This window comes from Amphimedon queenslandica, unplaced genomic scaffold, assembly GCF_000090795.2.
Source record: "Amphimedon queenslandica unplaced genomic scaffold, v1.1 AMPQUscaffold_13507, whole genome shotgun sequence".
Taxonomy (NCBI): Eukaryota; Metazoa; Porifera; class Demospongiae; order Haplosclerida; family Niphatidae; genus Amphimedon; species Amphimedon queenslandica.
The window spans coordinates 478,570-500,196 of NW_003546257.1; the positions used below are offsets into that span (position 1 = coordinate 478,570).

The 21,627-nt window shown below is 36.0% G+C and overlaps 5 protein-coding genes across 5 annotated transcripts in view; 2 read left to right on the top strand and 3 right to left on the bottom strand.

Moving 5' to 3' along the window:
- LOC100640102 (lysosomal alpha-mannosidase-like) overlaps positions 1-3,676 on the bottom strand; it is a 6,100-nt gene extending 2,424 nt beyond the window's left edge. The window contains exons 1-12 of the mRNA XM_020008698.1: positions 3,421-3,676; positions 3,206-3,357; positions 2,947-3,156; positions 1,456-1,659; positions 1,323-1,394; positions 1,072-1,185; positions 866-1,001; positions 686-814; positions 582-621; positions 345-534; positions 179-295; positions 10-133 (exon numbers count right to left, since the gene is read on the bottom strand). Coding sequence (XP_019864257.1) covers positions 10-133; positions 179-295; positions 345-534; positions 582-621; positions 686-814; positions 866-1,001; positions 1,072-1,185; positions 1,323-1,394; positions 1,456-1,659; positions 2,947-3,156; positions 3,206-3,357; positions 3,421-3,583 — 1,651 coding nt within the window. The 5' untranslated portion in view covers positions 3,584-3,676. The remainder of the gene's footprint in view (positions 1-9; positions 134-178; positions 296-344; positions 535-581; positions 622-685; positions 815-865; positions 1,002-1,071; positions 1,186-1,322; positions 1,395-1,455; positions 1,660-2,946; positions 3,157-3,205; positions 3,358-3,420) is intronic.
- A 2,019-nt stretch (positions 3,677-5,695) lies between these two features.
- LOC100640229 (uncharacterized) lies at positions 5,696-8,041 on the bottom strand. Its single transcript, XM_020008766.1, has 5 exons — positions 7,759-8,041; positions 7,396-7,707; positions 6,946-7,340; positions 6,551-6,791; positions 5,696-6,500 (listed from the first exon to the last, which is right to left on the bottom strand). Exons 1-5 carry the CDS (start codon positions 7,952-7,954, stop codon positions 6,025-6,027), a joined length of 1,620 nt encoding a protein of 539 aa, XP_019864325.1. The 5' UTR covers positions 7,955-8,041; the 3' UTR covers positions 5,696-6,024.
- Positions 8,042-8,066: 25 nt separating this feature from the next.
- LOC100640354 (coiled-coil domain-containing protein 40-like) lies at positions 8,067-18,154 on the bottom strand. Its single transcript, XM_020008760.1, has 18 exons — positions 17,975-18,154; positions 17,835-17,918; positions 17,640-17,747; positions 17,457-17,568; positions 17,044-17,201; positions 16,306-16,446; positions 16,144-16,247; positions 15,484-15,727; positions 14,568-14,750; positions 13,843-14,091; positions 13,210-13,423; positions 12,044-12,213; positions 11,467-11,558; positions 10,804-10,924; positions 10,423-10,511; positions 10,194-10,304; positions 8,888-9,035; positions 8,067-8,499 (listed from the first exon to the last, which is right to left on the bottom strand). The coding sequence occupies exons 1-18, from the start codon at positions 18,116-18,118 to the stop codon at positions 8,227-8,229; spliced, it is 2,745 nt and encodes a 914-aa protein (XP_019864319.1). The 5' UTR covers positions 18,119-18,154; the 3' UTR covers positions 8,067-8,226.
- A 49-nt stretch (positions 18,155-18,203) lies between these two features.
- On the top strand, positions 18,204-19,692 carry LOC100640481 (WD repeat-containing protein 25-like). The gene has a single exon (XM_003383821.2). It carries the CDS (start codon positions 18,264-18,266, stop codon positions 19,473-19,475), a length of 1,212 nt encoding a protein of 403 aa, XP_003383869.1. The 5' UTR covers positions 18,204-18,263; the 3' UTR covers positions 19,476-19,692.
- Positions 19,693-19,716: 24 nt separating this feature from the next.
- LOC100640608 (anamorsin homolog) lies at positions 19,717-21,626 on the top strand. Its single transcript, XM_003383822.3, has 9 exons — positions 19,717-19,913; positions 19,961-20,110; positions 20,246-20,325; positions 20,380-20,469; positions 20,716-20,877; positions 20,927-20,996; positions 21,128-21,173; positions 21,224-21,302; positions 21,355-21,626. The coding sequence occupies exons 1-9, from the start codon at positions 19,766-19,768 to the stop codon at positions 21,466-21,468; spliced, it is 939 nt and encodes a 312-aa protein (XP_003383870.1). The 5' UTR covers positions 19,717-19,765; the 3' UTR covers positions 21,469-21,626.
- Position 21,627: the final 1 nt, after the last annotated feature.

Below are 21,627 nucleotides of genomic sequence, written 5' to 3' on the forward strand. Positions count from 1 at the left end.
TAGTTTTACTGGTGTATATGGCATAGCCAGAGGGAGGTACATCAGTCACTTCAAATACAGCAACATATTCAGCCTTTGTATCACCAGTAACAATCAGTGATAGTGATTTAGTTACATTACTAATAGGAACAACCTATCAAAGAGATGATAGCCACATTAATACACTCATTATTAATACCTGTACTGGTACAGCACTACCATCAGGGCTAGTGACTATTATGTTCCTCTTTATAATAGGAATATGAACCACACCAGTGTAAGGACGCCCTAATGAGTTATACACTACCATACTGAACTATAAGGACACAGTATCAAAGTAATGAAAGTCTCTTTGTCATACTTACATCTCCTCCCTCAGTTACTGGACACACACTGATGTTAAGATATTCACAGAAACTCAAGTTCATTTTAGGTGCATTAGCTCCTTTAGCTGCAAGATCATTGAGGACAGTCGCCATTACAGAACGACACTCAACTTCTCCAACATGAAGTCTCTTGGCATAATCATCAGCAACATGCTGCTTCTCTGTACCACTGTATACAGGTACATAATAAAATAAAATTGTAAAACTATTACTTACGAGACAGCATCATGATGTTGAGCAACACCCATTGCTTGCTCTATAAAAAAAGAATAAATAAAATAAAATATAATAATAATAATGATAATGATAATATTACTAACGTAGTTTTATTGAAGAGGGTCCCTTGTCTCCCATTCCATTATGAATTGCTTCCAATTGCTTACATGCTTGCAAGTGAGCATTACACTGCCTCACGTAACCTTTCAAAGCAGGTCTGCTAGTGAAATAACCTAAAAATGAGGAAAATGATCAAAATGTGCATACATTCCTTGCTATAGTACCTGTCCAGTAGTCCCAAGGAGCATTGGCATAAGGAAAGAAATCATCACTTTTAGTGGATAGTCTAAAGTCCTTGTCACTATTGACATATTTTGTGTAAATTGACGGAGTTGAATACATAACATTGATAGAGCCATTCTATATAATAAAGAATAAATAATGTGTTTTATAAGAGTATAATATACTGTTGATGTTGTACAGTGACTACCTTATTGACATAAGCTATGAGTTTGTCCAAGTTCTCAAACCACTCACGAGAATTCTCGTATTGGAAATCACCTCCCATTGTCATGATGATGTTATTAGTCTTGTAACTTTGAGCCTTCAAAAGGTAATTATTAATACATAATATAATAATAATAATAATAATAATAATAATAATAATAATAATAATAATAATAATAATAATAATAATAATAATAATAATAATAATAATAATAATAAAACTTCAATTCTTACTTGAGTTAGTGCAGTTTCTATAAACTCATCCACTCTACTCTTCACATTATCGTCATACAAATTATTATCATCCTAGAGAAACCAATGAGACACTTTTTAATGAATAGTGAGAATTGAAATGATTGGAGCTGACCATAATTGGAGGGTCCTTGCATCTTAAATCAAAGCAGAAACCATGAGGAGCAGCATAATGTCCGTACAATACTTCAGTAAATATATCAGCAATGTTGCCCAGGGATGGACTGCTCTTCCATATGATTTCTCTTTGTGACGTGTTTCTACGAATTTCGTCATCCTCGTAATGAAGCCGACCAAACATCATACTGTCAAATCCAAACTAAAATATAAATTAAGTAATAGTACACTACAGTAAATGTACTCAAAATATGTATCAGAAAATGTAATAAAAATGGGAGGTAATTTTGGAGCCATTTTTTTAGAAAAAACCATGGGCTATAGTACAGGGATTTTTTCAAAAATTGGTCCGTTTCTTAAAATGACTGTAACTTGAAAAATTTAAGTCGGAATCGACTCAAACTTTCTACACAGCATAAGGACATCAATATGTATCAGAAAATGTAATTAAAAGTTGGGGTGATTTCTGAGCTATTTTTTGGAAAAAACCATGGGCTATAGTACAGGGATTTTTTCAAAAATTGGTCCGTTTCTTAAAATGGCCGTAACTCGAAAAATTTAAGTCGGAATCGACTCAAACTTTCTACACAGCATAAGGACATCAATATGTATCAGAAAATGTAATAAAAATTTGGGGTGATTTTGGAGCCATTTTTTGGAAAAAACCATGGGCTATAGTACAGAGATTTTTTTCAAAAATTGGCCCATTTTTAAAAATGGCTGTAACTCGAAAAATTTAAGTCGGAGTCGACTCAAACTTTCTACACAGTATAAGTACATCAATATGTGTCAGAAAATGTAATAAAAATTGGGAGTGATTTTGGAGCCATTTTTTGGAAAAAACCATGGGCTATAGTACAGTGATTTTTTCAGAAATTGGCCCATTTTTTAAAATGGCCGTAATTCAAAAAACTTAAGTTGGAATTGGCTTAAACTTTCTACACAGCATAAGTACATCAATATGTGTCAGAAAATGTAATAAAAATTGGGTGTGATTTCAGAGCTATTTTTTGGAAAAACCATGGGCTATAGTACAGGGATTTTTTCAAAAATTGGCCTGTTTCTTAAAATGGCCGCAACTCAAAAAATTTAAGTTGGAATTGACTCAAACTTTCTACACAGCATAAGGACATCAATATGTATCAGAAAATGTAATAAAAATTGGGGGTAATTTCAGAGCCATTTTTTGGAAAAAAACCATGGGCTATAGTACAGGGATTTTTTTAAAAATTGGCCCATTTCTTAAAATGGCCGTAACTCAAAAAATTTAAGTCGGAATCGACTCAAACTTTCTACACAACATAAGGACATCAATATGTATCAGAAAATGTAATAAAAATGGGAGGTGATTTTGGAGCCATTTTTTGGGAAAAACCATGGGCTATAGTACAGGGATTTTTTCAAAAAATGTGCTAATTTTTAAAAATGGCCATAATAAATGATACATAAATGAAGTTCTATAGCTCATGGTATTTTTCACTGTATTTACCAAAGAGAATGAAGTAGCATGAAAAGACGAGTGTCCGAATGGATCAATCTGCCAACCGACGGAAGGGCTAACACCAAACGTGTTAGCAATAAACCTCAGGCCAATGGACATCTGATCAATGATGGCATTATAATGAGTGGAGGCTTCATCACTCATGCACCACCCGCCATTAATGAACTCCAGCTGCCCACTATCCACCAATTCATGAACCTGTAGAGGACAATAACTAAAGCACATAATAATAATAATACAGTTATACTTTCTGTTTGATGTCATCAGGTTGTTCGCTCCACCATCGAGTGAAGAAGGCCATTTCCACGTAAATAAATTTCCTCTCTTCATTCTTACCCAGTTCAGTGATGACTGAATCCAGTATGTATTGTACTGATCCCTGTGCAATGCTTTTATTAGCTGTCAAACAATATAATAGTACAGCAATAATTTTATTTATTGAAAATTGCTATTAGTATATACCTCCATAGTAATATTCATCAACAGTTTTCTGCCAGCCAACATCATCGTGTGTATGAGGGACTATGTGAACATTCAGTACAGCATTCTCTCCAGCTGAGACCTCTAGTAGTAACGAACTGCTGCAGAGAAGCAATAGGAACACTGAACTGATATAAACTGCCATAGCTCAGCACTGAGCCACACCCTAGATGTTAATTAATTAAAATTACGTGGGCGTAGCTCAAGTAGGTGCAAAAGCAACTTCAAGATTTACTCTACAAAAAAATTAACATGCATCATGACTCACAATCTTTTTACTACTAAAACTTGTCATGTGTTTGCAGCTAAAGTGAAACAAAATCCACTGGGTAGTGGGGCTTTGGTTTAATTTTCTCATGAAGGCCTCTGAAGGTATTTGCAGTTTAGTCTTAGAAGGAGGAAACAAGGAGGAACCCTCAGCCCACGCAATATTAAAGGCGTGTATGACTTATTGTACTATCAGAAATGGGAAGAAAGGACAATAGCTCTAGTGGCAGGAGTAAGCTCTCGGTTGACCAGTACAGACAGAAGTTAGGTGAGTCATCATCTCCTGCAACTTTAAATGCACCCATTACCTCTTTAAAGGTACTAGAGAAAAGCATGAACTGCGTGGACGGCACAGACCAAGGGAGCTAAGGCACAAAGAGATTCAAAACTTTCAGCCAACCCAGCAATTTCAGGTAGGCGTCAAATTTGCACCCTGTGACATAAACAGTGTTATTGACTGGCTGACTACCATTGGGTGGTACCTTGTGTTGTATTAATTCGCATCTATATTGGGTTGGGCTAATTACTTTCAATAGAATAATTAAACGATTAACATTACTTGACTCATTAATACTTATACATGATCTTAAAATACTATCAACTATAAAAACGATGTTTTGCTTAGCAACTACCAGTCATTATGTTAACATATATTTTAATACATTAAATCTATAAGCTAAGGTATTTAGAAGTTAAGTTTAGAGTGTGTCATATTTCTTGAACACGCTATGTCTCTTTAACTTATTGCAGTTTTATTGTTATTAAAATAATATCTGTCACATAGAATCAAAATGCAATTTATTTTATTGTCTTTGCAAAGTTTGAATATTAAATTGAGCTATTGTATCAATAGTTATGAAGCTTCTTTTGTTTTAACTGGAAGTTCATCTACTTGATTATAATAATAACGACCCCAAACCTCTTTACACTTTAACCCTTTAACCCTAGCCCATTATATGAATGCTGATACAATCCAGAAAGAAATAAAAATTATTTGATTTATATATAAAAGTTATTGATCATCTAATGCATATTCTGTCAAATTATACACATGCTTAATTGTAAAAATAATTATTTTGACAATACCTTTGTTTGATTGATGTATAAATAGAGAGCATTAAGTTGACCTTTTCTTGTGTTGTGCAACATTACATAACTGCCAAAGACTTTATTGTGACTACAGTGTAGCCTTTTTGGGTTTTATTAGATGTAATTTCGGCTCTTAATTGCAATCCTCATCTAAATTCCTTCGTCCATTAGCATGACGTAGCTATAAGCTTTATACCAGGTATAAAATAATTAATACCAAGAACATGATTAATGCATGGATTGAACATACTGCCAAAGAATATTTCCAAATTTACATCTTCTAAGCTATTCAATCACGATATAAAAATATAAATTGTAAGCGAGCCATTTTCCTTTAAAAAATGGAAATCTTATACTTTATTATAATGGAGCGATGGAAATAGATTGTTATGCTTTTGATGCTTCAGACTGTCAGGTTACATATAGGTTGCACTGAATTGGTCCATTCTGTTCACAGGTTGTCTGTCATTGCAATGGCAATAGAATGGTATGCAAATTTTGTCTTTCCTTAATAACAGTAACATCTTATAGCCCTGAATCAGCAGCAGTGGCTAGTCCCATTTCTGCCTATTAAGAGCTTGTGCCAACAAAGAATTATAATTGGAATGCAATGTCTTTGGATTATGAAATTCATTTTATTCAAACCTTTTAAATTTCTAGCTAATATTATTACTTAATGGCATACTTGGAGGTTTATACTTATTATCAAATTCCTCATTCATAAAGCATTATTACTATCAGTAGTTAATATCAAATATATATATGAGAATTAATATTATTATTTTATATTTTACTTCAGAACTTGTGGTGGGCCCTCATTGTCTTTGCTGGATTCCTGGGACTTGCTTATGTACTTTATTCCTTGTCCGTTTTTGATTTTTTATTTTCTTTATTTCAATCGTTTTTTAAAAAATGATAACATCAACAAGGCATTTAAAAAACAGCAACAGCAAGTGTATTACACTCGCATCATTAGGAGGAATGCATCATATAATTAATATAGGCATAATAGTAGTAATAATAATAATAATAATAATGATAGTGATAATGATAATAATTATAACGAGCGATAAATCAATTGGTATGATAATAATAATAAGGATGATGATAATATAACAGAGAGCAATAGACTGGTCGACTTAAAAGTGATGACTGCCAAACAGAATGGGACGTAATAGTTTGATAATATAAGATTGGTACAATACATCATTCTCTTCATACTATTGATACTTAAGAGTGTATTGTGAGAACTCTCTCACTCTCCTCCTCCTCCTCCTCCTCCTCTTCATCATCATCATCTTCATCAGACAGTGATCCACTGGTAGTGGTAGTTGTGTCCAACTGGTGAATGCTGTGGTGATGATGTGAAGTGAATTGATACGGCGAAGTCACATGAACGACTTCGGGTTGCTGCTGAATACCACTGGTAGTACCAGCCCCTTCAATGTGGTACTGCTCCTTACCCCCTATCACCTGACTTACAATATACTGGGCAGGAGCAGGAGGAGGAGTAACAGGAACACTGGTGGTAATTAAGGTTCGCCCGATCGTCCCGATATCCATTACTTGCTGCAGTCTTGGTGTCGTGCTTTCTTGTTGCTGCTTGAGGCTTGACCTTCTAGGCCGCCTGGCCTGAACGCACTTGTCTATCATCGTAGAGTGAATCTCTGACTTTCTTGCTGAGGTGTCAAACAGGACGCAATAAGCTACAATGTGATTATAATAACGATAATATTTTATATTATATTAAAGTTACTTTTTATGGCCGATATTATTTTAGGATCGAGTTGCTCGTAATGCTGACTAGCAGCGGAGAGCGTTGACCGAGCTAATATCATCCTGTCCCAGTAGACACTCATCAACTTCCTTGCCAGCTGCTTCCCTGTCTTCACAATGGAGAGTATTTGCTGCAGTCTTGCAGTTGAGATAAACACATTAGTACCAGGGACCAGTTCAATAGCATCGTCATCATCTTTGCCGTGTTTACCAGACATACCCTGTCAATGGACAATAATCATCATCATTATAATATTATACGGAGTTCACATAGTACAATACAGTGGGCCTAATACTGCAATGTCAGGCGTACATTAATGATTCATGTATCAAGTTGTTGTTACACATGTAAGGGAACAGACAACATCACCTCACCTGGCTTTCCAACACGGAGAGTTTTGTAACTGTGGCACTGCCACTTTCACCGCTAATGCTTGTCTTCTCTGAGGATGAGGATGAAGAGGCAGTGTGTCCAATGACTGGTAGTACAGTGTGCCCTCCTCCTATCAGTCCAGAGTGTCCTCTGCTTTTCCCTATTGCTCTCTCGGGGGTTCTTTGCTTGAATAGCTTGCTGTCATCTTCTTCATCTTCATGTGACGATGGAGGAAGTGGTGATGGTGGAACCGTTCGCAAGGTCTGAGGAGGTGGAACGAATTGACTCACTTGTAGAGTGAGGGGTTGCTGCTGCTGCTGTTGGAGTCCAGGCTGCACTGAGTGTGGTTTACCGCCAAATACTACAGGATCAAGAACTTTAACACTACTAGTCCTACCTATAAGATATTGATGAAATAAACAGTAATTATCAAGGACTGATTCATGTCTTACTTCCAATGGCTCTACATAGCTGCTCTTCAAGTGCTTGGACTCTTTTTCTCAATTGCCTGATCTCCATTTCTTTCACTTGGCACTTCCCACAGTCAATAAAGTGAGTCCCTGGTGAAGCTGCAGCAGCTAGGAGACTGGCATTTGATATGGCTACTAGTCTAGTTCCTCCTTGAGGCTCACCAGTGCTCCTAGTCCCGCTAGTATTACTGCCCTGGGAGAAAGGAGGAGGAGGAGAGTAGTCCTGTGCTGCAGCATGCACTAAGTCAGATTGCATTTGCTCCAATTGTCGTGATAAAACGACTGGATAATAAGCTAAAACAGGGAGAGCAATAAACACTAAGGTGTAGACAAAGACCCACTTACCCATATGGGCTACTTGTAAAGGTGTGCTTTGTCTTACTGGTGTCTCCTCGCTTGAGCTGCTGTTAGAACTGGCCGGTATGGAGGATCCATTGATGAGTATGGTCGTGCCAGCTCGAACGTGACTAGCTGGGCTATCTGGTCCAGGGGACGGTGAGAGGCTACTGGATGAGCCGTCCTGTTGCTCGTCTGGCCACATTCCCTCGGCTCCAGACCCGCTCCTGAATAAAAACGAGCCCAATAGTAGCTAAACAATAATGTCCTTTCTCCTTCTCCTGCAATTTCCTTTTATGTGAGGATTATTTAATTAATTATTTATTAATCATTATTAATCTGATTATCCATGTCACTGTTATGCATTGGGTGTGTGTTGTGTTGGTACATGTAGCCCTACCTAATACAATAAAATATACATGTATGTGTATGTGTGTGGGTGTGTGTCCAAGTAATCTTTCAAACAGTACACAGCCATCACGAGACTGTCACTGTTGATGGTTCCTCTTGCTGTAGTCTCTTTAATCTGGTCATAATTTGAGCTCCCAGTGTCTCTAGAAGTGGATGTTGGCTCAATTCTTCTTTTTCGATTTTTTGAACGACGCTCCAAAATGACTGCAATTTCTCTTTTTGTCTTTGCATGTCGGCTAAACGAGCCTCGCTGCTTTTGTGTAGGAGACGATACTTGTTCTCTTTTGCTGCTGTAAGACTTTTAACTTGAGACTGCGTATATAATAATTCAAACATTGCCTATGATGGAAAATATATAATAGACACATATAATCTCTAAATCATTATGATAACTCTATCATTCTTATTCATTGTTAAAAATACATGTACCCATATGTTCATGGGCCATGTACATGTACATGTACATATTATTATTATTATTATTTTCTTTTAAACAAGCGGTTTGACCTCTAGACTAAATCTTGGATTAGAATTAATTAAAGTCAATATTGTTGTTATTAAAAGTTCCATAAAAGCATGCTGTTACAATACTAGCCATCAACTCACACATAGGGATCAGCGTAACTAGTACAATATTTTATGTAAATTTATTTGCACACACAAACACACACACACACAGCAACAAACACTGCAGTGAGCGTAGAGTACAGTAGTGGGTCTATTGTACCATTTGTTTAGACTTCTCTGTCTCTTGTAACTGTTGCTGTAGAGACTCCTTGTCATCTTTAAGTGCTTCACAGGATGCCTCTCTCTCTTGTATTTCATTCATAATGTCACTTTGAGCTTTCACCGTAGCCCCAATGCTCCTTTCACAGCTAAGAGAGAGAGAGGGGGAGAGAGAGAGGGGAGAAAGAGGGGGAGAGAGAGAGAGGGGGAGAGAGAGGGAGAGAGAGAGAGGGGAGGTTTTATTAAGTGCACATGTACTTTATTAAAAGAATGAAAAAGGTTTAAAATCGTCTCCAATTGCATTCCTTCAGTACAAGTGATTACTATGAAACAAATCTCAATGCTTGTATTAAAACACAGTGCCATCTATTCACAGAATACACACGTGCTCCTACTACTGATACATACACACACACAAACACACACAAGCCAGTATAAGTATTACCATATTGATAGAGAGAGAGGGAGGCAGGCATGTGTACATGTTCTCCCCTCAAGCAAAAGGTGATAACATTAAAACTGCAACATATTCTGTAGAAGTCCATTTATACAGTAGTGATCCCACTGAGATAAGACATTGTACTAACAGGCACATGACCACCAACTACAGGCCTACCAAATGCTTTATGGCCAGGGCTACCTCCATAATATAATAGGAGAACATATATTACTAATGGGGGCTTGTGTAGCATATTTCTCACCTCGACACATTGCTCAATGACAGTCTATCGTCTGGTAAGGGCTAATGGCTACTACTGAAACACCATTAGATACAGGCATATGCATTTAAGAGTAATGGTGACAGATATGGGCTTAGACAATGTCTGTAAGAGTGTAGCAGGCACAATGTATTTAATATTAAATGAAATAATATTATTATTATAATTATAATAGCCAAATGAATGTAATACCTGAGTCCCTTGATATCTGCCCTCAGCTTCACCCTCAAGCAGATATCTCAGTCCTCAGGTATTACCATTACTTATACACACACACACACACACCTTGAAACAGGATGGACTGTATTTATGGTACGTGTACATATCTCAAGCTACCCAAGAGTAACAATGTTTATACAATAATTGTAAGTATTTATGTCTCATTAGCTACACCACAAACTCATTATCAGTGAGTCCAATGATTCATGTATGCACATGCAGAGAGAGGGCTAGTGATATAATTGGAATAACTCAATATCAGAACACAAAAGGTGTTCTCCCTCCTCCTCAATATGGTCCAATAAATTACACTACTGGATCATCAGTAGTATATTCAAGTCAACCAGCGTGTTTGTCTCTTTAATGTACTTTGATATGTCCTTCTGGGTCTGTTTGATCTTCCGTCCTGTGTCAGCAATCTTCTTCTTCAAGTAGCCCTGAGTTTGCTTGTTCTTACCAGATTTGGATTGAGCTTCATTTCTATAAGCAAATGTATTATAATATGCACACATGATGCATGTACAGGGTATTAATATGGGTTGTATTAACAATAAAATACATGTACATGTACATACAATAATGATGCAGGTACAAGTACCTTTGTATGATGGTTTCCCTTCGATAGACAGCTTTCTCCATTTCTTGTATCATGGCCTCTTGCTGTCTTTGTAGTTGAGAATACCTCACCTACAGACACACATAATGTGGGTATAGCCTCTATATAATGGACACTTTGAAAGTGTCTCTGTTATACAGAGGTGTCCTTTATGTGGAGGTTATTTTATACAGTAAGGAATGTAATTGGTACACTAGGTGCTGTCCGTTAAATGGAGGTGTACGCTATAGAGAGTGTCCATTAAGAGAGGCTATACTGTAAACATTGCAGCAATGCGTACAAGGATTAATTACGATTGTGCTTATGTTCATTACAATGTTTCCAACATGTTCCTTATCTTTATTGTTATAATGTACACTTTACCTGCATTCTGTGTATCTCTGCTTTCATTGCTTTGATCTCGGCCTGTCCTGCATCAGAATCAACAGAGTCTTTCATCTCCTTCGCTAGCTTTATCTTCCTCTCCCACAGCATAATTTGATGCCTACGTGTACACGTACACGTACATCAATACACGTTCACATATGCACATCAATATTATCATCATTATGTGAGTATCAAATTTATATGTACATGTACATGTACATCGATAATATACTATTATACATGTTTACATATTGTATCAAGATATATCTTATATGCATGTATATGTACATGTACATGTACGTGTTAGTGCAGGTGAGAGAGAGGTAGAGGGTGCGTGTGAAAACAGAACATACCTAACATGCTATAGTACACCAGATATCCATTAATGTAATTACCCCACCAGAGAACATGTGTGTTCCACTGCTGTATGTACATGTACGACTACATGTACAATTACATTTACATGTAGGGGTACAATGTACCTATACACACACTGACTGCTTTGGTATGAACAATAATCCTGTTATTGGATTGTGGCTTCATTTAGAGTGACATAGAGGAACAGTGGCTTATATGTACATGTACATGTATTTGGACCATGTACTGTATGCATTTATGTACATGTACATGTACGTGAATGTGTTTATGTGTTGATCTTACTCAGCTTCTAGTAAACTGTTGGTAACTCTTTCTTTCTCTTCATGGAGCTGGTTTAGTTTTACCTGAAGCTGTATGAACTCCAACTCTGCCTCCTAATAATAATGAATTATGCAAAAAAAGTAAAGCTTCATTCCAGCCTCTCTGTTGCAATACATTATCAGTATATTATTGGTACATTATTAGTATAATTATTACTAGATTATCAGTATATTATTAGTATACTATTGTACACTGTTTGATGCAGCAGGCAGAATGACAAGAACTTGGACATGACTGCCACAAGGTTGAACACCTTGCTCACCAATCCTCTGATCATTAATAATACTTTAATCATTATAAAAAATATAATAATATTATTTTCCCGTATGTTAATATCCTTATATCCTTAGCTAATATCCTTAGCTTATAATAATCACAACATTAAACACTTGTAATGTCGGCCACCATGCACATCAAAAACCAATGCTTCGAGAAATGACAAATATTTTCTTAATAGAAAAATAAATGCTTCCCTCTACAGTACACACACTTATATACCAGCATGTACATGTACATGTACAGTATAATGTGTATGTACCTTTAAAGCTGAGATGAAGTCCTTTTCAAGGAGGGTGTTGCTTTGCTCCAGTTTATGCTGCTCTCCTTTCTTTCCAGTGATGAGTCCATTTAGCCTCACCATGTCCTTCTGGAGTGTCTCTATACTCTTCTTTACATCAACATAACTTCTCTCTTCACCAGTCAACTCATCTGCACATGAAAATTGCATTTAATAAATAATAATAATAATAATAATAATAATAATAATAATAATAATAATAATAATAATAATAATAATAATAGTGTCAAATATTCATGTACACGTATACATGCAAATATTAAGAGGAATTATTACGTACAGTAGGAGGAAACTTTTCTAAAATAATACCATGTAGTTAATCAATGATAATATGCACATAAACTACATTATGCATTATTCTTACTACCACCACTGTAGTATGAAGGAGTCTATAATACTTCAGTGTACATGTACATGTACATGTCCTAATATCTTTAGATATGCGAATGGTGAAATCATAAAGAGAAGCCTACGCCAATTACCAAATAACATGCTAGTACATTTCTAGTAGCTAATCCAATTACTCCTTTAACAATCACATTATTCCATGATCATGTAAAATACATTTGACATTATGTTGTAAACACCAGTAGAACGGGTAAACAAGTAGCAACTATCCTTTGACAGACTATATAGTATGACTGAAGTATAATATCATGTGTAATAAATACTATTGTACATGTATGGTGTATAGAGTGCTATTGGTTAGAGATGGGGTGGTGTTACCTAGTGTATACAGTATGCAAATTAGAATCATTATTAAATAGAAGGAGGCATACAGTAAGGTATGAAGGATATGACTGAATGGGTCTAATTGAGCTTCAAAAGGATTAAAGTGCCATGCCCCAATGAAATGATTTAATATACCAGGAGACTCTGTTCTGTAATACATTAATATGCTGTTATAGTCTCATGCTAATGTACATGTACATACAGGTAGGATCATGATTATACAGACTAGCCTCTATATAATGGACACTTTGAAAGTGTCTCTGTTATACAGAGGTGTCCTTTATGTGGAGGTTATTTTATACAGTAAGGAATGTAATTGGTACACTAGGTGCTGTCCGTTAAATGGAGGTGTACGCTATAGAAAGTGTCCATTAAGAGAGACTATACTGTATTACCATCAAGTCGAATCTTTTTCTGTGAGAGAATGAGCTCCTTCTTCTGAAGGTCGTCAGTCATTTTAACCAGCTCGTCAATCTCTGCAGTCTTCTTGACAAGCTCGTTTTGCTGTCGTAGCCAATGTTGCTGCATTTTCCCACACACCTCCAAACTGTCTGATATCTGTTTCTGTAGCTCGTCTATTCTCATTTCCCAGGGGCCGAGATTCTCGCCCTAAAAAAGACAACGAACAATTAAAGTACGAGTGTTCATGAATCACGACAGACTTCAAGTGTCCATACCTCATTTTAGTAAAAGTAATGTCATATCGTGTAACAAGTAGTCAAGTACATGTACATGTAACGAACATACTGTACGTGTACATATTTGTCACTGTTTACGGAGGACTTGCATAATTTCATCGTGTCAAGCAAAATTAATATAATAATAATAGTAGTTATGTACATGTATTATGTGTATGGATATGAACATGGATGTACATGTACACATGTTATTGTGTACATGTACAGGTGTAGGGTATGGCAACATGATTACTAATACATGTACCGCCCACACACACATGTACATGTACATGTACTCTAAAAATATGGTATGCTTTAATCATGTACATGTACATGTACATGTACACTTACTCCTCCAGCTTTGCTTATTTTTAATTCGATTTTCTTATTCATCTGATCAATCTGAGTCTGCTTTCTCTCTATGAGAGCATTGTTGCGTCCAATCTCAGCCTCGCTCTTTGATATCTCATTGTTCTGTGTCTTTATGGCGTCGTTGGATTCCTCAAGAGCTGCTTCAAGTCTCTTTAGCATTGAGAGAACATTTGACACTTCCAGTGCTGCTTGAGATACCTCATTATCTACTATAGCTATTGACATTTCCTAACATAAAATAAAACAATGTTGAGTAATGATGTATTATGATCCCTGTACAGTGTAGCCTCTTTATTAAGGACACCATTATCTGTCCTTAATATAAAGGTGTCCTCATTTCAGAGGTACTTTTGTAATGTGCAAGTAATTATACACCATGCATGTATGATATGTAGCTGTATAAGAAATTGTAATTTATTTTATTTAATAATGAGAAATTAGGTGTTGTACATGTACATGTACACACATACAGTGTATGAAAATACACATGTAGGCAATATTTGATTTTAAAACCTCAAATTGACTCTAAATTTGATTTACATGTAGCAAGAAGCCACACAGAGAGACTATACATGTACATGTACAGCTTAATAAATTATAATTATTCTTAAATTAAAAAATAATTAAATGTACATGTAATTATAATAGATAATAATTTAATTGATTGCTAAAAGTTAAATGTCCGTATCCATGTTGTTTCTTACCAGTTGTTGGACTGATTTCCGTAGTTTCTCAAGTGATTTCTGACTGTACTGTGTAGCTTTGTCCATAGTGAGTCTCTGCATCATATTCTCCATGACAGCATCTTCCAGCCTCCTCTTCTCCAGGCCTTCTCTCTCTATCTGTGTTCTCAGAGCTAGTATCTCATTACTCTTCATAGTACACTCCTAAAATAGATTTAATCATAACTTGGTAAATACATGTATTTAGTCTTGTGTCCATGGACATAATGGTGGGAGGGGTGTTTTATTTAGGTGAGAATGGCTATCAAAATGTCAAATTTACCAAAATCCCCTCCTCCAATGTCTATCACATGTAGCTATAATTAATGTGTAAATAAATGCTCATATACATGTACATGTACATGTACATGTATACTGTTTGTGTGTGTGTGTGTTGTGTCAATATGGGTACCATGTACATAAATACTGAGGGCACATCCTTTGAAAGGTACAATTAAATCCCATACAAGGAGTGGCTCATTCAATTACAGTGTGAATATACATGTATGTACATGTACAGCTAGCATTAGAGGACCATTGAATACATTCAGTCCACATGCAACATGTACATGTACACATGATCTACTCCTAATGAATATTATAAACAGGTATATATATATATATGCAAAAATCATGTTGCATGTATTTTTCCTATTCTAAAAGCTGGTTGGTGATACAGTGTACATGTAACTGTAAATAATAATAATGTGTGTGTGTGTGTGTTTCAATGGATGTGTGATACATCATGTTTGCTGGATTGAGCATACAGTGTACAGTGTAGGTTAAAGTTTCTTGATGTCCTATCTCATCTGTACATACACATACATGTACATGTACATTACATTATGTGTGTGAACTATTAATGTTTCTGTACATGTATCTATGTGTTCTACCTTACCCCAGTGACTGCAGTTAGTGCTTGCTCTGTTTCTTGTAGAGCTCTGGTGTAGGTCATGTATTCAACTTTAAAAGCTTCAGTCTTAGTTTCGCACTGCCCAATGTACCGCTTCACGTGACTAATGTCGGTCTCAATCTTGTGGAGTATCAGTGTCAGTTGTTCATTCTGCTCCTGTTCCTGTACTATGCTCTTCTTGTAATTCTCCTGCTCTGTGTTGGTACTGTGTATCTTCTGCTGTTGTATGCTAATAAATAATTAAAATAAATAATAATAATAATAGGTATAAATAATTAGAAATACAATTTAGATGTACATGTAATTTACAAATGAAACCAGCCCACTGTTTAGAAAGCCTTCCATGTACATGTTCACTATCATTTGTATCTTAGATATGTACAGTTACATGTACATGTACGTGTACAGTTACATGTACATGTATGTGTACAGTTACATGTACATGTAACTGTACACGTACATGTACATGCATGTTTCCTTACATGTACATTTAATCTGCATTCATATCTATAGACTGCCAAAAATGATAATGTAATTGTACATGTACATGTACAGTTACATGTACATGTACATGTATTATCAGAATATCAATTAGAGTTCAACAAGTTACTATGTACATGTAGTTGTAGTTGTAGTTGTACTCACTTTCTAGCAGTGACCATAGCAAAGTAGGCTTCATCTCTTCTCTTCATTCCAACCAGACTGCTGTTCCATTGGGCCATGAGCTTCTTCTTCTCAAAACACAGAGCCTAGTGAGAGAGAGAGAGGGGGGGGGGGAAAGAGTAAAATTAAGAAGTTCAGTCTTACCTCCAGCTCCATTGCTGCTTCAGCTAGTGTTTCTTTCATTGCTTTAGTTTCTTGGGCCTGAGCTTGACACTGCATGTTAGCTAGGGCTATCTTCTCTTCAAGTTGCTCAACTTCACGTGTCAAGCGATCAAGATATAAATCCTAACAAAAGATAATGATGAAAATATCAAATTAATCATAGCTATAGCTTATTTACTCATTTAAAAGTTGCTCCAAACTCAGACCAAAGTCCCTGTACTATAGTACAGGGTAATTGACCAAATTTCATCAAAAATGAAAAGTTGAGAATTCTTCATTTAAAATTTTTTCCTGATACATATACATGTTTTTATGCTATATTTCAATTTTGAGACGATTCCAATCAAGATTTGTTTTTTTATAAATTTTTAAAGTTGTTCCAAAATCGGGCCAAAGTCTCTGTACTATAGTACAGGGACTTTGGCCAAATTTCATCAAAAATGAAAAGTAGAAAATTCTTCATTTTTATAACTTTTCCTGATACATATACATGTTCTTAAGTTGCGTAAAAAGTTTGAGCTGATTCCAATCACAATTAAAATTTTTACGAATTTTTAAAGTTGCTCCAAATGCCATGTACTGTATTGTAGTGCTTGTCAGCTCATGAAGCTCATGCTGTTTAGCTCACTTAGCATGTTTTGTGAGAAATACTACTTATTGTATGAGATTCTATAATCCTTATAAACGTATAACACTATAAATTAGACTAATTATCCTTACTTGCTTGAGCTTGTCTTGCTGAGCCCTATCAACATCAGCCACTGCTTTCTCAGTGGCCCTCACAGTGAGAGCAATATCCTGTTGTACAGTCGAGTGAGCTTCATTGAGGTAGTTGAGTCTAATGGCAGCATTCTCCATCTCACTTCTAAGATTAGAGGCTACACGCACAAGATAAAATTAAAAAAATAATAAATATAAAAAAATATAATAAATATTATTTTTGTTGTTGCCTAAGTTGTGGTGCATTTAGTAAATAATTTCACAAAATTCCAGAAAGTTACAACAATGCAATAAATAGAGTTTTGAGCTGTTAGGGAAAGCAATAATATTAGTTTATGCATATATTTAGGCAAAATTGGCATAACTTAATGAAATATAAAATTACATTACATTGCTGCTGCTCCCTCCATTACCATGGTCTTCATCCTGCTTGAGTTGCTCCTGCATCTTCTGGTGCATTCCTTGGATATTCTGCATTGACTGCTCCTTTTGATGACGTACTTGTATGATGGCACTGTGATTATCCTAAAATAAATAAATAAATAATAATAATAATAATAATAATAAATAAATAAAAATTATTATTAGTATTTGACCTGTTCCTTTTCAATAAGCATCTGTTGTCTCGCCAGCTGTTGCTGTACGCCATACAAATCAACTCCAATCTCCTCTCGTGTCTTTATCGCTGCTTTGAGTGACTCTCTCTGCATAAAAACAGCAAAAATAATAATACATGTATTATTATATTATAATGTACATGTACAATGTAGGTGCGAAAATTTCATACAAACCTTTTCCAATACTTCATGCTCCAGTTTCTCATTTTGTTTTTTAAGTTGTTCGCTCAAAGCAGCTTGGACCCGTTCCATAAGAGGCTATTGAGTACAATATAAAGAGTGATTATTGATTAATAATAGTAATTTTATGTTACATGAGAAGGATCAAGGACAACAAGCTCAGAAGGATCTTCATCTTCATCAATGCTCTCTCTCTGGTCTTCTTCTTCCGTCTCATCCTCTCCCTCTCTGTTCTCTTCTGCCAATACGTCCATTCCTTGATGAGGTATAGCAGCCATTTTTATAAAAATGTATGTTGCCAAGGTTACAATAGAAAACCACACCCTTATCTACTGGTAGGCGTGGTTAGCAATGCACACGTGGATCCACGTGTTCATTTCAGGGGCGTGGCTAAAATAGAGTTGATGCTCTGCCTACAACAAAATGGAGCTTATTGCCAAGGAGTATCAAGGTGTTTGTGAAGCTAGTAGTGAAGACTCTGAGCCCCAAAGACCCACAGTATTCTGTCCAAATTCTCAAGATATTATTAGTACAGCCGTTACTCCATCAAGTGGCCGCTATGTATCTACAAGAAAGAGAAAAATGCTTGGAGTCAGTGCCACTCCATCTTTTAATAATGCTCCTTCATCCTTAACTAGTACAGACTCTGTAGCTAATAGCAGCTCTCTATCATCTTTTATAAAAGGACCAACTAGTACATGGATCAGTAGTCATAATAAAGATCCTTTAGTTTGGAGAGGACATGATAAGCCAGTCCTGAGTCTTGACTGGCACTCATCCCATCCTTCTCTTTTACTCTCCTCCTCTCTTGACAGAACAGTCAAAGTGTGGGACAGCTCACATAAGAATCACTGTCTTGCCTCTTTGATTTCAAGCACTCCTGTCCAGGTTGCTAAATGGGTGCATGATTCTAATCAGACTTTAAGTGGCGGACATGATAAAGCTGTAAATGAAACAGACATGGAAACTATGATTACAATACATACTATTAAACTGGATGGCATATTGACTGCATTAGCTCTTCATCCAACTGATCNCAATGTATTTGTCACAGGGGATTCATGTAAAACTGTCAAATCTTGGGACATCAGAACCCAAAAGTCCATTAACTCGTTTATCGGTTCTGGAGGACAAATACTAGACATTACTTTTATCAATGGTGGAAAAGAGCTGGTTGCTTCTTCTGATATTGTGCGTAAAAATGCAGCGAGTCAGATGCTGCTAGTGTGGGATTGTTCTTTCAGTGTTGCAAAGTCTAGTCAGATTTACTGCGAGCCTTATACCTGTCCCTGTGTTATGACTCATCCTTATGAAGAACAGTTCATGGCTCAATCCAATGCTAACTATATTGTAATCTTCTCCTCTAAACCACCTTACAGGATGAATAAGAGAAAGCGGTACGATCATCATTCAGTGAGCGGCTACAAAACCCAATTTGATATTGATTATAATGGTCAGTATCTTGTTTCTGGTAGTTCTGATGGAGGCCTGTATGTATATGACTGTCACACGACGAGACTTAGGAAGAGACATTCATTTTCAATGCCTTCCATTGCAGTTCAGTGCCATCCAACTGTCCCATCATTAGTCGCTTGTTCTTTGTGGGATGGATCTATTGTTGTGCTTAATATTTAACATTATCATCTTTATTTTCATTTTATTTATTTTTGCAGCTCAAGATCTCTAAATCTGTAATTTATAGATGCTCCAATCTTTATGTGGTGGTCCTAGCAATTTTTATATCCCTGGAATTAAGCTGAGGCTTTGATTAATAGCTCAAGCCTCAGAAAAAAGAACTTAATGTCTAATTTTTTTTGCAGAATGTATCTACCGTATTTATTCTATAAAAGCGTAGAAGTGGAATTTTGAAATTTAATCTGTTCCCGAACGTGTTGAATTGCTGCTGCTGTCATCATCACAAACTCATGGAAAGGAGAAAGGTTCTTGTATTATGGCATGAAGGCTGCACTCCAGCTAGTCTCCAACCTGTACTAACTAGTATACGGGAGGAATGGGCGGAGAGGGACGGAGGAGCTGATATAATGCTGGAACATGTTGATAGACTAAAATCAGGTGAAGAAGGCATAGCTTAGCTAGCCCTCATATTCTTTCTTTTGCAGCTGAGTATTCCGTATCAACGTTTGATTATGCATTATTGGGTTCAATCCCTCCAACAGTGTATGTTCATGGCAGTGACCTTTTAGAGGAAGTCTCACGTGTTTTAAAAACATCAGCCGGTATCAGTATAAAAGAACCGATCGTTAAAGACGGTATGTAGTACTCACTTGCTTTTTGCAGTTTTTTTACCTTTTTAATCGAATGCCTGCATGTTGCAATAACCACACCCACTTAATTGGCATAATTATTGTACAGTGAATTTTTTATCTCCTCCATTTTATCTTTAGGATGTTCCTCTTCTTCTTTCCGTACTTTCAGTCAGTTGTCATTGTCTCTGAGATTGGCTGGTTTTATCGAACCGCTCAAGGTTTTAAAAGTGTCTGTTAATCGTATCATTTACACGTATTCTTATTTTTAAAAGGTTTCCAGCACACCTCCATCAGATGAAGCAGGCCTGATAGACGAGCTAAGCAAGACTGGAATTAACGTCGACAATGTTTTGATTGCTACGGTAACCCAAATGAATAAAATGCATCATGTATATAATATTGTGTTAATAATTATTATTTTTAATTTAATTTCAGTAATGATAGTGTCATACATGTATACGCATTATCGGAGATTGTTTGTAAAACTTGTTGTCGTTATGTATGTTTATGTTTACTCGTTTCAGTATCATTTTTGTATTTCCCAAGAAGAAGTCTGTATACTATATTCTGTTGAATCTTCATTAATTATCTTCTTCTCATTCGTTAAGGTTCAAGCTAAGAAACCTTCCTATCAGTTAGGAGCCAGTGCTCCCATTAATCTCGGAGGAACTTCTAACTATACCGCACCTTTACGGCCCGGCCCTTCTCGTAACAATGAGTCAGCAAAAATATGGACACTGGCAGCAAATGACATGCTGGATGATGATGTGGTTAGTTTTAATTAATTAGTTGGGTGTGGCTTGATTATATCTCTTGTAGGATTTGATGGATTCTGATACTTTATTGAATGAAGAGGATTTTTTAAGACCGGATCCTTCAAGCCTGAAAAGTGAGCAAAAGAATAAGAGAAATGTCAGAGAAATTAGATAGAGGATATAAGATGACCACATGTGTATTATCAAGAGTACATGTAGTTACATAACAATGAATAATAATACATTCTTATTAACACATGAATAGGTTCATGTGGTCCATCTAGTGGTAAAAGAAAGGCTTGTAAGAACTGGTATGCCATATATATTGTACTTCATTTAACTGATTGAGATCATTCCATAGCTCTTGTGGTTTAGCCGATGAGTTACTTGATCCTTCAAAGCCAGCTGTAAAGAAAACCGTGACCTCATCTTGTGGCAGTGTAAGAGAGAGGGGTTTAATACAAGCAGTAATCTTTTGTCTCTCTTTCTCAGTGTTACCTAGGTGATGCATTCAGGTGTGCTAGCTGTCCTTATCTTGGTATGCCCGCCTTTAAACCAGGACAAGAGATTAAATTATCAGATCGCCAACTCAACGTTGATCAGTGATTAATAATATATAAACGTTCATTTGTCATCGATTTATTTTCCTGCAGCTCTGTACCAACTGCTGTCCTGCTATAAATTATTGACTAGTTGTAATACGAAATGTATCTGTGCCTGTGATTTTTAAAACTATATATTCATAATTCTGTTAATTTGTAAAAT

Bases quoted from the DNA above. Each gene is read 5' to 3' on its own strand.
- LOC100640229 (XM_020008766.1), bottom strand. From the start codon at position 7,954: ATGTGGCCAGACGAGCAACAGGACGGCTCATCCAGTAGCCTCTCACCG. The intron at 7,708-7,758 runs GTAAGTGGGTCT...TCCCTGTTTTAG, and splicing joins TTTACAAGTAGCCCATATGG to CTTATTATCCAGTCGTTTTA. The intron at 6,501-6,550 runs GTAACTTTAATA...ATCACATTGTAG, and splicing joins AATAATATCGGCCATAAAAA to CTTATTGCGTCCTGTTTGAC.
- LOC100640354 (XM_020008760.1), bottom strand. From the start codon at position 18,118: ATGGCTGCTATACCTCATCAAGGAATGGACGTATTGGCAGAAGAGAAC. The intron at 14,092-14,567 runs GTAAGAAACAAC...ATTTTATGTTAG, and splicing joins GGAAATCAGTCCAACAACTG to GAAATGTCAATAGCTATAGT. The intron at 12,214-13,209 runs GTAATACAGTAT...TTTCATGTGCAG, and splicing joins GAAAAAGATTCGACTTGATG to ATGAGTTGACTGGTGAAGAG.
- LOC100640608 (XM_003383822.3), top strand. From the start codon at position 19,766: ATGGAAAGGAGAAAGGTTCTTGTATTATGGCATGAAGGCTGCACTCCA. The intron at 20,470-20,715 runs GTAACCCAAATG...TCATTCGTTAAG, and splicing joins ACAATGTTTTGATTGCTACG to GTTCAAGCTAAGAAACCTTC. The intron at 21,303-21,354 runs GTAAGAGAGAGG...TCTCTTTCTCAG, and splicing joins TGACCTCATCTTGTGGCAGT to TGTTACCTAGGTGATGCATT.